The sequence below is a fragment of the Fringilla coelebs genome (genome assembly GCF_963513975.1).
Source record: "Fringilla coelebs genome assembly, chromosome: Z".
NCBI lineage: Eukaryota > Metazoa > Chordata > Aves > Passeriformes > Fringillidae > Fringilla > Fringilla coelebs.
In genome coordinates this window covers 20,106,192-20,120,594 of record NC_140031.1, presented here as the reverse complement: position 1 = coordinate 20,120,594, position 14,403 = coordinate 20,106,192, and the positions used below count along the sequence as shown (strand labels likewise).

The 14,403-nt window shown below is 35.1% G+C and overlaps 1 protein-coding gene across 2 annotated transcripts in view; it reads right to left on the bottom strand.

Annotated features, from left to right (window-relative positions):
* KIF2A (kinesin family member 2A) overlaps positions 1-14,403 on the bottom strand; it is a 58,887-nt gene that overhangs the window by 9,871 nt on the left and 34,613 nt on the right. For both annotated transcript variants that reach the window (XM_084225812.1, XM_084225813.1), the window contains exons 9-16: positions 13,788-13,950; positions 10,355-10,445; positions 10,111-10,174; positions 9,612-9,703; positions 9,217-9,359; positions 8,304-8,508; positions 5,362-5,472; positions 503-570 (exon numbers count right to left, since the gene is read on the bottom strand). In XM_084225812.1, the coding sequence (XP_084081938.1) occupies positions 503-570; positions 5,362-5,472; positions 8,304-8,508; positions 9,217-9,359; positions 9,612-9,703; positions 10,111-10,174; positions 10,355-10,445; positions 13,788-13,950 (937 nt within the window). The remainder of the gene's footprint in view (positions 1-502; positions 571-5,361; positions 5,473-8,303; positions 8,509-9,216; positions 9,360-9,611; positions 9,704-10,110; positions 10,175-10,354; positions 10,446-13,787; positions 13,951-14,403) is intronic.

Genomic DNA, 14,403 nt, shown 5'->3' with positions numbered 1-14,403 from the left:
CCTTTTTAAGCATTTACTTAGGGTTCTCAGATATTTGCTTGAATTTGGGAAGCGTGAAATTTTATATGTATATGTAATAGAGACTGGTAACTGTACACAGTTCCACAAAAGGGGTGGGGAAAAAAAATCACATCACAGAAAGGTATTTAGCCAACATTCCAGGGAATCTTCATGAACACCAACTATCCCTAATGCAAGAGATGATCCTTTCAAAGGGCAAAACTAATAGTAGCATGTCCTACATACCTTGCAATCCACATTATCCATCTCTGGATAATGGCATAGATGCAGTTTTAGTAGATTCTTTTGTAATGGTTGTACAAAGTGACAATTTAAATTGAATATGAACCTGGATCAGTAATTTGGTTTTAATTTTATCAAGAAACACAACTACCACTGAATTACTCAAGTAGCTAAAATAATCATACATCATGGAACAACACTATTTCAAATGTCAGTTATCAACAGCCAGCACAGCTTTAAGAAATGACGTTTTTCATACCTATTTGCGTATCTTAATGTATTTAGAGTGTTTTCACATGATGCCATCCCTGGAGAAATCGTAGCGATCTGGAAAAAAGAAGCGACACATTAGCAAATCATTTTATACAGATGAAAGGGTAGATAAATTTAAATGTATATATTTTTTAATCTCTAGTTTCATTTCTGATCTTCTACTAAAAATGTCTGCTATCTACAGTTGTCCTTATACAATAACATCTCAGGGACACAGATGTCTAGTCAAAGCTTCAATTAATTTTTTTTATCCCTACAAGGAACATCATGAATTCATAGAAATTCAATTTCCCCAACCATCTTGGTAACATACTGTGCAAATATGAAATTGTAACTTAAAAAATACACTCAAAAAAGGAAATATGCAACTCAGTAGACCCTAAGTCTAATATATCCTATAAACAATTACCACATTATTTTTTATGTATCCTTTGAGCCTCTCCTCTGTTCGAGGAGATTCTATGCCGATTTTGGCCACATCAGAAAATGAACTTAATGGTAGTAAAGAAAAGCTTGAGTTTAACTGATTTCCTAAAAAGAGATATATTTTTTCTCAATTAGAAATTATCTGTAAACATACTTGATGGCAAACCTTTCATGAGATCTATCTGGAATCTAAAGGTCTTCCTTTTTCCAGTTAAATTAACTACTTTGAAGATAGCACAACCTTTCCTGAAATCAGCAAAAATTAAAACTGTGATTGGGAAAAGTGGGATCGTTATTTCTCCTAGTTTATCTAGTCCATTTTTTCCACCTGTTCTCTTCCCCAAGCAGTCATAAAAGCTCTACCTAGAACACCTCTATGATCCTACATGCTAACATTTTTGTGCCATCATAGACTCGGGAGACTGAAACTGATGGTGATTAAATAATCCCGGTCTTCTTTTTCATCCTGCTGCTGAAATTCCTGTATAAAAGCAGAGATAGTCATCCCAAGAGGAATTTCTCCTTCTGGGGAGAAAGGAAGAATATGTGGTGAAAGTGATGCTACAGATCTAAGTTTAAACCTCTAATACTGGTATACATCAATTACTAAAGAAAATAATAAGCTTATATTTGAGATCACACAGCTGCATGTCTCTTGTTCTGGGTGCTAATTAACAAAAAATCTCAAACTTCCAAACTCAAATGTGAAAAATGCATACATCTCTTCCACCAGTTTAATGTTCAGAGCATGCCGCAGACAGTGACGTTTAGATTGATGGCATTTGGCTTCCCAAGTAATCGTTACATGTGATACAGCCTGGGGATAGCTGAACTATCCTGACAATTGGAAGTGGTGAATGAATTCCAAGTTTTCCTTTGCTTTGTCTGTGTGGCTTTTGCTTTACCTATTTACTACCACTGCTCTAACATTAGGAGACTGCTCCAACACTTTAAAGAGCACAAAGTGCAGCTGCTCTAGGGAAGTCCCATTGTAGATGCCTTGGTCTGTGTGAATACCCTGCTCAGGAGACATGAACTTGTGCACAAGTCTTGGTGCATAACCTCTCCTCAGGCCCCAACAAACCCAGCCCAGGAAGACTCAGACCTCTCTGATGCTCACTTTCTTGTTCCTAATTCCAAATGAGGATGGAAGAAGCTGCACTACTTATGGACAGGAGCATCTTTAAGATCTATAATAATAATAATAATTTATTTTGAACCGATAGGCTTACACTGCTTGTAAGCCATCACAGTGCGATCAATGGCCCTGTTGGGACATGGAAATCTGCAGATTCCTACTCCCACCCTGGAGGGCCGAGGGGTCTGACCACTTCAGCTGTGACTGCAGCACATGAAGGATGCAACATGTCAAGAAGCAGCACTGGTTAAAAAATGAGACTATTTAATGTAGTCACACTGCAACTTTCAAATGACAATCCATTATCCTACAATACAACTCTTCAAAAACTTTAAATGGCTTCTCAAACTATTTTGACAAGAACAGTAAAACTGCAATGACTGATAAAATTTAAAAGACTATTTATGCTGACTATAAGTCTCTGGATTTCTTTTGAAGGAAGCAAATCCTAGTCGTAACTGTCCACATTATGAAGTTTCAAAACTTTATAAGCTTTCAAAATATTTTTCTGAACAAATTTGAAAAAACAAAGCATTTCCAAATCATAGTTTAATGTTATATACAGAGAGAATACTCCATCCCTAAAGATGTAACTTTTACAACTGCAACATATCCATAAATAATAAAAGGAAAAGTCACATAAAAATGAAGTGTAGAAACTAGCCAATGAGTTTCACTCATATCTTCACCTTACAGATTTGTATATCAGAAAGCAAATGGAAAACATAGAGCAGATATTTTATTATTTCAGGGATCCTTTAGTAAGTTAAAAATCACAAGATTTTACTACATCATTTTATACGCATTCCATATTGAAAAGCACCACATAGTTCACATAGTTAAAAACATCTTATTCAAACAGCAGATTTGAACAGTGGACCAAATCTCGGTTGAGAAAGTCCTTAGAAATAACTCCCATTGCTGGCTGGGGTTAAACCATGACAATATCTTGAGATGAAACTCTGCTGATTACATTCTTAATTAAAAAATTCATGTAAACAAATACTAAAACCAGTATGTCACAAGTGGTCCTACCACTAAGAAAACAGCAGAAGAATTAATTTGAAGGCAGTACCTTATCCTCAAAGAGGTTTCTTAAGCTTAATTGTGAACTGTAGTTATGTGAATGAGAAAAGAAAAAAAAATAGTTCAAGCATATTTCCAGTTTCAGAGGGGATTATTTTCATTATTTAAGAACTTCCACGAAATATTCACAAAGGTTAATTATTTGATGCGCAGAGAGTAACTTCCAACAGGGTAATTTTTCAAACCTCCTTCAGCAGTGTGGAATACACCTGCTAGAATTGCACCATCTAGCTATCTAATCCTGCATGGCATTCATGAAGTTATAGTCATACAATGATACATCTTCAGCTTGGTCAGGTATGTCTCAGTGGGAAAGCAAACTATCCTGTTGTTTCATTAGAGAACTGAAGGAAAAAAGGTTAATAAAAATGCCATTTTACCACCATTTTTGTATTAGAACCATACCTAACAGCTAAAGGGAAGACTAAGCTGTCCAATGACCGTGGTTTACATTGTGGCCTACAGACTTCTCTGGTCTCTAGATTAATTAATTCAAAAGAGCCTTTGAAAAGTGACCACCACAAACAAGCCTAGTAATCAGTATGTACTGCAGAGAGTTCACATTCTCATAAAGAAAAATATTACAGATGCACAAATAAAACAACTGGACATTAGGACTTTTATCTGTCCTTTCACTCATCTGTCAGAAGAATTCTGTTTTTCAGACTGGCACAAATGCACATTTACAGCTATTCAACAATTATTTATATAATTATATATACTTACATATTTATACAAGTTAATAATTTATAATATTTACAATCATTTTGATTTATGTTCTACTTTATACATTTATATATTCTAATATATATTTTATGTATTTACAACAGCTATTCATCCCATCTATCCCAACAACTTCCCCTTCAACAGCATGAAGCATATTCTGATGAGCTTGTGTTCCAGATTGCAAGGCAAGATGTATTCTATTACCACCTGTATGGCATTGTCTTGTGTCAAATGGGCAATGCTCCTTATCTCTCTGAGTGATCACAATCACTCCTCCCTCCAGGAGACATCTGCTGATAAGAGGCTATTGAATGTCACTGCATGACTGATAACAACTATAACATCCCATTGTGAGATGCTCTGCCCAGAGGGAGGAGCCAAGCACTGCTACCCAAATAGAATCTGGAGGTTCTGGAATAACTGTGCGGCTTCTCCACTGGATTTCCCAGAGGAACAGCAGCTGCCTCTTCTTCCACTGGATGTTTGGAAGAACACTACACCCTTCTCTACAGGACCTCCCCTCCCTGCTCCAACAGAACCACGCCTGACACTCCAGCTGGACTGCCATCAACACCCTGACCCACAGGGTGTCAGGCTGTGTTCTGACTCTGTCAGTGTTATTCTAGTGTACTGCATTGTTAATTTTATCCTTTTATTTTTCTCCCCTATTAAAGAACTGTTATTTCCTGCTCCCATATGTTTTGCCCGAGAGCCCCTTAATTTCAAATTCACAGCAATTCGGAGGGGTGGGGACAGTTTGCATTCTCCATTTCAGGGGAGGCTCCTGCTTTCCTTAGCAGACTCCTGTCTTTCCAAACCGAGACAGCTTGATACCAACTTTTAGTTTAATCTTTGTCATTTAAAAACCACAACTCATCACTATTTCCAGTCTACACCCTCTTTTCCAGAATTCTGCAAAACAAACAAGACTCTTCTGTAATTAAGACACTGATAAAACAAACAAACTTCTCAAGGTAGAAGTGTTTCTAGCTGCCAGCCTAACTGGAAAACTAGAACCAGCAATAAGAAAGGTCAATAAAAAAGTGAGAAGGGAACAAGTTATCTAAAATCACAGAATCACAGAACCCTTGGGCTGGAAAAGACTTCTAAAATAATTTAGTCCCACCATTAACCCAATGAAGCCCACAAGCATGTCCCTAACTACCACATCTATGCACCTGAGGACTGAGACTAGACCGCTTTTCGTGAGCAGCTGGTTCCAATGCTTGACAACTCCTTTGGTGAAGAATTTTCTCCAAATATTCAATCAACTCCTTTGGTGAAGAATTTTCTCCTAATATTCAATCTAAACCATTGAGAAATGTCTCTTTTGAAACCCCCCTTCACATATAATATCAATTAATAAATAAATATAAGTCCAACACACTACCAGTAGCATGCATAAAAGTCTAAATTTGCAGTGTCTTTTCTCTTTGTAATTGTTAGAACAGTTAACCAAATCAACTTACCATACAGGTACGTGAGTTTTCTCCAATGAATGAATCTCTTAGCACCTGAGTAAGTTTACTTGCTCTGAAGGGTGTATGAGGTTTATTTCGGCCTAAGGCTCTAATGCACTCCTAAAAGAACAAAGAGATTCTTTATCATGGGTTAAATAAAGGTAATAAAAATGCAATTCAGAATCAGAAAATACATGCCTTATATCTGAGGCACTCCCTCAAAAATATCTTTAAAATGTACTGCTAAAAGCTTGACTTCATTAGGGTTCTACTTCTCATTAAGCGCAGTATAGATGAAAGAATTTTTACAGGATTAGAAGTCTAAAAACTGCCTCAATATCATCCAAATTGTTTACACCTATTATACCCAACAACAAAACTAAACAGTGTTGATCTGAAATGTTCAGGCTGACAATTATTCCTGGTTATCAGCTAGAAAAGCCTGAATGAGCTGCAACCTCTGTCAGCAGCAACAGTATGGGCAGGGACATGGGTTTAACTGCATCAGTTAAAAGCAATGGCTTTGACTCAGCATTGTCTTTCTTTACAGCTTAGAGGAAAACAAACTTTCTGAAAGTTCTACAGGTCACAAACCAAGTAGGCATAGCTCTCTACTGGAAGCAAGCTCTCTACTTAGCATTGGAAGACACTTGGAAACATTAGGTTTTAAAATAGTCTTTATATTACAAAATTACTACAGAAGATACAGCAGCAACTAAGTACAACACCAAGACACCATTAATCTAACCACTACTTCTGTCCACTCAGCACTCTAATATTGTCTATTAAGTTATTCCAATGCAAAGAACTTTAAATTTTAAATTTCTGTATTGTTGTAATCATAGTATTTTGACTGTTAATTCCAGACTCTGCGTATTCCTGAACAGACACCTCTTCAGATGCAAGGCTTCCTTGGTGCACTTTTAAAGTATCTACACACAGAACTTCTACAGCCAACCAAACTTCAAATGTATTTCAAATTAGAGCTTTGCTTTTAGCTGCACTAACAGATGGAATAGCCATTGTGTTACATGAATAATTCCACAGAAGTTCAACTAATCCTCCAGCTGCAGACATATCCTAAATTGAATTACTGATATGGTAATCACCAAGTTTTTAATTTTAATTTACTATAAGGATTTTTAGTTTGCTTACTCATGAAAAATTAGAATTGTATCTCCTTACTAGTAAAAGATTATAGATTATAGATTATATCTCCTTACTAGTAAAAGATTATAGAAGGATACCACCAGCTTCTAAATTTGTAACAGAGTTTTAAACTATGTTTAGTTTTCACTACATCTCTGAAAACCAGGTAACAAAATGACAAAACTACTCCCATGTAGAGACATTACAGAAATAAATTCCTGTGCCAAAATCCTGAATGGGTTAAGACAGGACTGTTATCCAGATGGAAAGAGCAAATCTTGGATTATCAACAAAGACCACTTTGTCAGAATCCATTAGTTTAACTGGAACTTGAAAATAACTTAATGGCTTCTAAACACAAATGGAAAAGGTTGTGTAATGTTTTTGGGAGAGATGAAAAATGGCAAACATGTAATTGAGAAACGTTTATGGTTTTGTATCACCTTTTAGACTCCTGCAAGATGTACAGTTATTTTTATTTTCCCCTTCCCCAAATAATTTTGATGAAAATCACTAGTACAGCAGCAGCAGAACTTTCTGCTATAATTAAAAAGACAAGTTATATAAAAAATAACCAAATATGTTGTATGAGCACTATCCAGTACAAAATAAATAAACTGAAAAAAAAACCCTCAAACCAAACCCCCAAAACAAAATAGCTTTATTCAGTTATATCTGGAATATGAGTAGTAGCATCAACCCAATGGGGCCAACAATGCTTACTTCGACATTAAAGCAGAACAGGCCGAAGTTTTGGAACTGCTGCTTCCAATTTTTCAACGTGCCATAGAATTTTGCAATGACACATTATACATCACAATTTTATGGTGTGTTGTGAGATGTTTAGTCAGATACCAGTCTTCTCCCAAGTTTATACTGGGAATAAAAAGGTAACCACACAGATCTTGGGGTTCAGATTTTTTATATAAAACCAGTGTTGGTGCTGAGAGTAGTAAACCTAAGCAAAACTAACCAAAACCAGAGACAAATTCTAAGACATTCAAAAATTTCTCCAGTCTGAAATAAAAAAATTACTTCTTCTATTTAGACTGAGCCTCTTTTAATAAAGAGGTTCACTATAAAACATCAAACAAAAAAGGCAGGTGAATTTTTAAGTAGTATTTCTTAGTTCTGTTTTTATGTATTGGATGTATGAAAATCTGTAAAGTGACTGTATCAGACAATTTGCTATGAAAAAGGGTTGACAAAAATGGATTTCACCTTTTAAGGTTTATTTTAATTATTCGCTAGTTTTTTCTGGACCTGCTGCTGTTGTTTTGCTTTAGTTGATATAGCAGTAAATATGTTGTCAGTGTAGCATTATTTTTTATTTAAAAAAAGAAATAGTGATATAAGTAATAGTACTTCCTGTTAGTATTTCATATCCTGAGTACCAGAGTAAGTAATTTGCCTTCCTATTTTAGATATATATCAGAAATGTCTACATATTCAACCACTGGAGACTTTTAGTGAACTTGGTTTTTTTCGGCTGTTTTCTTGTTTGTTTAGGGGTTTTGTTTTGGTTTTTTGTTTTGTTTTGTTTTGGTTGGTTGGTTGGTTTTGCTGGGGTGCTTTGATTTTATTTTATAAAACCTACATGTAAGTTGATAGCACAATATTTCTTCATTGTTTCTACTTGGGACTTACATGCATGTAGAGGAAAAACTAATAAATTGGTTTATACCTGTCGTATCAATAGACAATATAGACAAGCAAAGCCCGCAAAAACACTAATTTTACTTGTCATTGCTATTATATACAGGCTTCCACCTACTCCAAGGATATAGAAACATATTAGTTACCTTGAGTGCTAAAAGGCTCTTGTTAATTTCTGCACCTTCCAGTCGTGTCTGTCTATCTGCACTCGAAGTATCTGCTCCTCTTTCATTGCCAGCCAAATCAATCAGAGAAAATTTACCATGCAATTTCCCTTTCCTTCTGAGAATAATCTGAAACACTGCGTGGCTTCGAGATGAGTGTGCATTTGCAGATGTCTGGCCAGATGTCCTTTAAACAAGAGACAAGCAGAGAAAGACATTAACCAGTAGAGGATCATACATGTTAAATACTAATCTCACAATGACAGGTTTTCAGGGCACATTCCTGTATTTTCTTACATGTTGACAGAATGTCTAGCACTCTTGTGGACACTAGACATAGAACACTAATAACTGGATATACATAGTATAATTATGCCTCTTCTTCCATCTCTTTGAATGGAAATAGAAGATTAGTAACATTTTGTCTCCCTTTTAAAATCAGATCTTCACATATTTCAGATTATCAGAGAGCTTACATAAAAAATGATGATGGCATTTTTATCTGATCATGAAGCAGTCCATGCTCGAGGCTAATTTTAAAAACAATGAAGCTGAAGTCTTAAAAAAAAAGGCAAAAAAATTGTGCTTAACCTCTGCCAGTATGCATCAGGGCCTTTTACACATGAAGAACCTGGCAGCATTCCAGTTTTTAAATTTAAGTCAGTAAGCTGCTTATATAATGCATGCAATTCACATCCTCTTGAACAATCAGTTATTTCTCTCTAGGAGACAGAGAAACTCTAAATGTCTCTATTTAGAATGTAGGTAGACTTGCAGACAACATCATCAAAAACTCACTTGAATATGGAAAGGTATCACTAGAAATATACCCCAAAGAGTCTTGTTCTGATTTTTTAATGTACTGTGAAAAACAGGAGTAAGCTATAGAAGATACCTGCAGCTGTTGCCTACTTCAATAAGCTTAAGAACATCTTCAACACATTTGACTTCCCGCTCCTGTAAACCCACCACCTGGACTTGCTGTTTACCATCTTCTAACACTCTTAGTTTTGTCTTTCTGTTCAACAAGTCAAAAACCTTAGGGAAGGAGAAAAATAGAACAGTTAAAAGAGGAGCTTTGAGCTTTAAAAAAATTCCTGTTTCGAATTCCATTTCAAATAATGCAAAACATTCCATGGAAATAGGAATAGGAAGGGAAGGGAAATGTAAAAATTCTTTGAAATACAGCTTTTAATACAAAGAGGGAAAAATTATTTTATGTGAAAAGCTCAAAATTTTGTCAAAATTTTGAGAAACTCCTTCTTTCTCAGAAAAAGACCAGGTACTTACCTTACCACTGTAGATCTCAAAAAATGTTGCATATACTTGAAGTTCTAACTTCTTATAGTTTGGCTTCTTTAGCATTAAAAAGACATCTCGAGCTGTGAATACATTTTCAGAATAAAAAGAAATCTCATCATGTGTTTTCATTTAGTGAAGATTCATTCATGTGTAACAGTCTATTTTACAGCATCTCATATTTTGCAAGAATGACAAATAGGGTCAGTCAACCAAGCCTAAAACAACACAATCTAAACTGCTCCTTTTACACTGGAAGATGCAGAAGACACCAAAATGATAAACTTAAATAATCTGTTAATGCATTTTTGTTAAGTAGTCTGTATTTACATTACTGCGTAAAGGAAACATATCTAGGGACAACTTTTGATGTTACCAAAGCTCCACTGCAATGCAAAGTAAGTAAACTACTGTATTTGTATGACAAAGACTAGAAAATTTATTTATCTCAACTGGCCCACCCAAAGCCAACTGATCAATGAAATCTCACCTGCTAGTGCATATATGCCTTTCGAACAATCTTGGTTCTTTCCTGAAAAGTCGCCACCCATAGTCTAAATTAAAAAAAAACCAAAAAACAAAAAACAACAAAAAAAAAAAAAAAAAAAACCAAAGAAAAAAAGAAAAGCACCATAAAGGTCACAGAACTGTAGTTTACATATATCTTATTTATTAGAACTCTAAGTGTGTTATGTTAAAAAAGAGTATTGCTGACTTATAGAAGAACTACTTACATGGGTTTTCCCACTGCCTGTTTGTCCATATGCAAAACAAGTGGCCATTCCCCTTTCAAATATGGTCTCCACTAATGGTCGAGCCGTAAACCTTAAATGAAAAAAAACCTGTACATAAAAAACTGGAGTACTTTAAGATGCCATTACCCCAAAGAAAACTAAAATGCTAAGGCCAGAAGTGACAAAATTGATCCTGTACTTTGACAGGTGAAACCTGTACTTTGACAGGTCAAAGGACATTTATACATTAATTTCGGAAGCAATACCAGCTCTAGGGTATTCAAGTTCTCCAAACATCACAAGCTGCAAGGTCTCTCTCATTTGAGGTCTCTCTCATTTGTTTAACAACAATATTGTCCTTCTTTAAACCCTAACACAATGATTTTCTTGTTTTAATGATCCAACACCCCACAGTTTACTAAACAGAGTGTGGTGCTCCCTCAACGTGACAGAATAAGAAGATATTGAAGTAGGACAGTGTAGCAGATAGCAGTCTTGTAAATAGTGAACGTCTGCTGTAGTTTTTATTTCTCCCCAAATCAGCTTCCAAGATTTAATTTGAAAGACAAGAGGCCAAAACAACACTCCACATATCAATTTTTTGAGAACATGCATATATTAAGAAAGGGGTCAAGATAATGGATACCCAAGCTCTTAAGAATGAAAAAAACTACTTATCTGTGAGGTGCTATTTGCTGTGTCAAAAGTATTATCTGAAGTATAATTTCTTTTTTTAGATAACTAATTTTATTTTAAGAAACATAGAGCTATTGTTCCTTCTTCAGCTGCTTATCACTGTTATTTCATTGTAAACTCCAAAAGCAAAGGGTAAACTAATGGAGAGTTACATATGGAGACGATTCTCTCTGCAAAACTCTTTCTAAACTTTTTCCAGTTGTTTACATATAAATAACCTAGCAGTGACCAATAAAGGAAAAAATTAATTACAGAAACACTGAGATGCTACAACCTTCCTTCATTCTGCTTTCAAACACAAGATCACTTACAAAAATAAAATGGGCAAGACTGAGACCCCAGAAGTAACCCAGGGTTATGTAAAGAATCTACATCTAGCTGAATCATGAATTTTCATCAAGAATATGCGAAATGATTCCTGAACATGCTTAGTCTTTTTTCTTTCTTTGCTTTTTCTAAGTATATGCTGTCTGTCTTCTCAAGAGGATATTCCATATTTTGATGTTTGTTCTTTCTATATATAAAAATTGAAAAATTCACTTAAGTCTAGCCACTTTAGAAGCACACTCCATTACTTGCTGATTGAATTTGAAACTCTTTATTCTGCTGATTTATTAAAAAGGGACTTAAATGTATCTATTTTAAAGTAAGAAAAAATACAAATATATCTTAAAACGTTTTCATAAAGGATTACACAATCCAAATGAGATTACGTTAAAAGAGTCCAACTTTACTTTTGCTAGAACTTTTATTTGCAACCTTAGTCTTTCAGAAACCTGAACTGGTTCTCCTTTAAAACTCATATGGCATATCCTTTCCAACTAGTGAGTGTTTTTTAAAATTAACAAAGATTTGCAACTCTGTGTTCTGGTTCATGGATTAAAAATACTTAAAATACAGGTTAAGTAAAATAATAACTGTAGTAATAATGGTAATAATAATGGTAGTAGAAGTAATAATAATAGAGTATCTACTTTTCTACCTTGGACTGAACATTTTTTCAGCATAGATATACAGTAAATTTAGCATATTGGAGAAAACTGTAGCATCTTGACACAACTTTGCTTTTCTCAGTATGACCCTGAGGCTCTGATGAAAGCACAGGATGACACCTATCTTGCTCTTATTTCTGTTATTATGGAAGACCTGAAAACAGATTACCCTTCAAATAATGATCATTATTGTGCCATATGAGGGAGAAGGAGAAAAAGACTAGAGATCTACTGGTTCAGTTTGAATACAATAATCTTAAAATATATTCCCATATTGCCATTAATGCATTACATAACTAATAAAAACTCTGAAGAAACTCAGTACAAAACACAACAACAGTGTATACCAAAATATACCACCCCTCACATTAAACACCATGTTCACACAGATAAATAAAGGAAGGAGGAAGATTAGAAGAATGGATTGTCAAGCAAGATAATTATTTCATGCATCATCAACCAGCTGGCTCTCCCACAGCTCTTCAGAGTCAAGAAAAGGAAAGATGCTACCAGCAGACAACCAGCAAAGACACTAATCTCCAAGGACACAGCTTTGCTGTTTGCAACTCTTTTGTTAGTATTAGTTTCATAAGATTTTCCTTTTGGCCCCTTCTCTAATTATAACAAGCATGAGACAAAAGTTTTTATTTTAAGAACCTTTTAAGAATTCTTTTGCTATCTACTATCAATCAGGGCATGATCCTAACTTTGACTTCCTAGCTGCGGATTAAAAACAAGAAGAAAGATATTTCTCTGTCAACACTTTTTAAGACTATGGGAAGCACTTCCCAAGCATAAGAAAAATTATATCTTCACAAAATTCCTTTTTAATATCAACATTTTCTGCAAAAAGTTTCATAGTTATTTAGATGCATACTAAGAGTCTGACCAATATTATGTCAGTGTCTAACCTTGCCCACTACTGTATGTACTTCATTTAGTGACTTGTTCAAGGGAAATAGCTACTTCTAACATGCTTTTAAAAGTGCTGTGTGAATTATTCTGTACCAACAGTGGAACTGAAACAGAAGAGCAAAGAACAAAATGGAGATCCAAATATCTTTGGCCTAAAAGAGGATATGTGTCTTTGCTGCTGTTTGTTCTTAAAATAGAAGGATTTGGCATTTTCAGCAAGATAACTTAGCTGTATACACTTCCACATTACATCAGCCAGATTGCTTCCAGAAGATAAGTTAGCACAGGTATCTTGGCAATACTGCAATATACACTCTCTCACTTTATTTGTACTCCTCTCTCACCCTCTACTGATTTGTTTCCATCTCTTAATTATCCTATATTCAAACTGCAAGCTCTTTGGTGCTAGGGCTCTCCTTTTCCTCCAGGTTCCCTGATGACCAAAAGCCATGACTCAATTTTCTCAGGCGCTGCACACACACTAATAATAAGACAATAACCTGGAAGCAAATGGAGAACTGATTACATGGCTCAAGTAATCAGCAGCTGAGGAGGCAGGCGATACTTGCTAGAGCCTGGAATGCAGCAGGGCTTGGAGGAGGACTGGGAGCAGGACTGAGGTCAACAGAGGTGGAAATGACATTGCAGGTAAAAAATTAGGGATAAAGAGTTAAAACAAAATTAAACAGGTAAAAGGATGGAGGTACCAATATACCATCTGGTAACACAGAGAATAGGAATAAAGTCTAAGACCAATGTAAGTGTAACAGTTATTAGTATGGAAAAAACATGAGAAAAAAGATTCACCAAAAAAAAGCATATACACATACCTGTAAACCATTTCATTAGGAGCCGTGTCATCAAAGGCATAATCAAAACGAAAAGTTTGGTTTTCTAGGTACCTTGTTAAATCCACCTTTTGTTTTGGTTCATGTACCATCACAACATCTTTACTAGGAATTGTTATTACATCAAGGTCTTTCATTAAAGTTTCTATAAAATAAGTGAAATATATATTTAACTAACAACACATCATTATTTTTTACATTTTCCCATTGTTTACACTCTCATAACATCTCAGATAACACAGCTCCTCCAAGTAACAACACTGCAATGGATTTGGGCTTCTGATGCCTAGATAGTAATCTGCTAAGAAAGAGATTTCGTTTTGGAAGTCTAGTCATCCTATCCTACCAATTGCTAGAAATTAAAGAGAGGTACAAAGCTGTTTAGACTAAAGACTATGATCATTAATTACAGCACTATTGTTGTAACTTGTTATGCCTTCTATAACACTTTTCTTGGACTTGAGGTCTTACTCCTCAGTGATAGTATAGTCTTCTATAGCTCACTGCCATATCCTTTTGAGTTTTTACAAGCATCTTCTCTAGTGGAGAAAACAGTTCGTAGTACAATACTGCTTAGACTGTCAAACTTGAAAACACA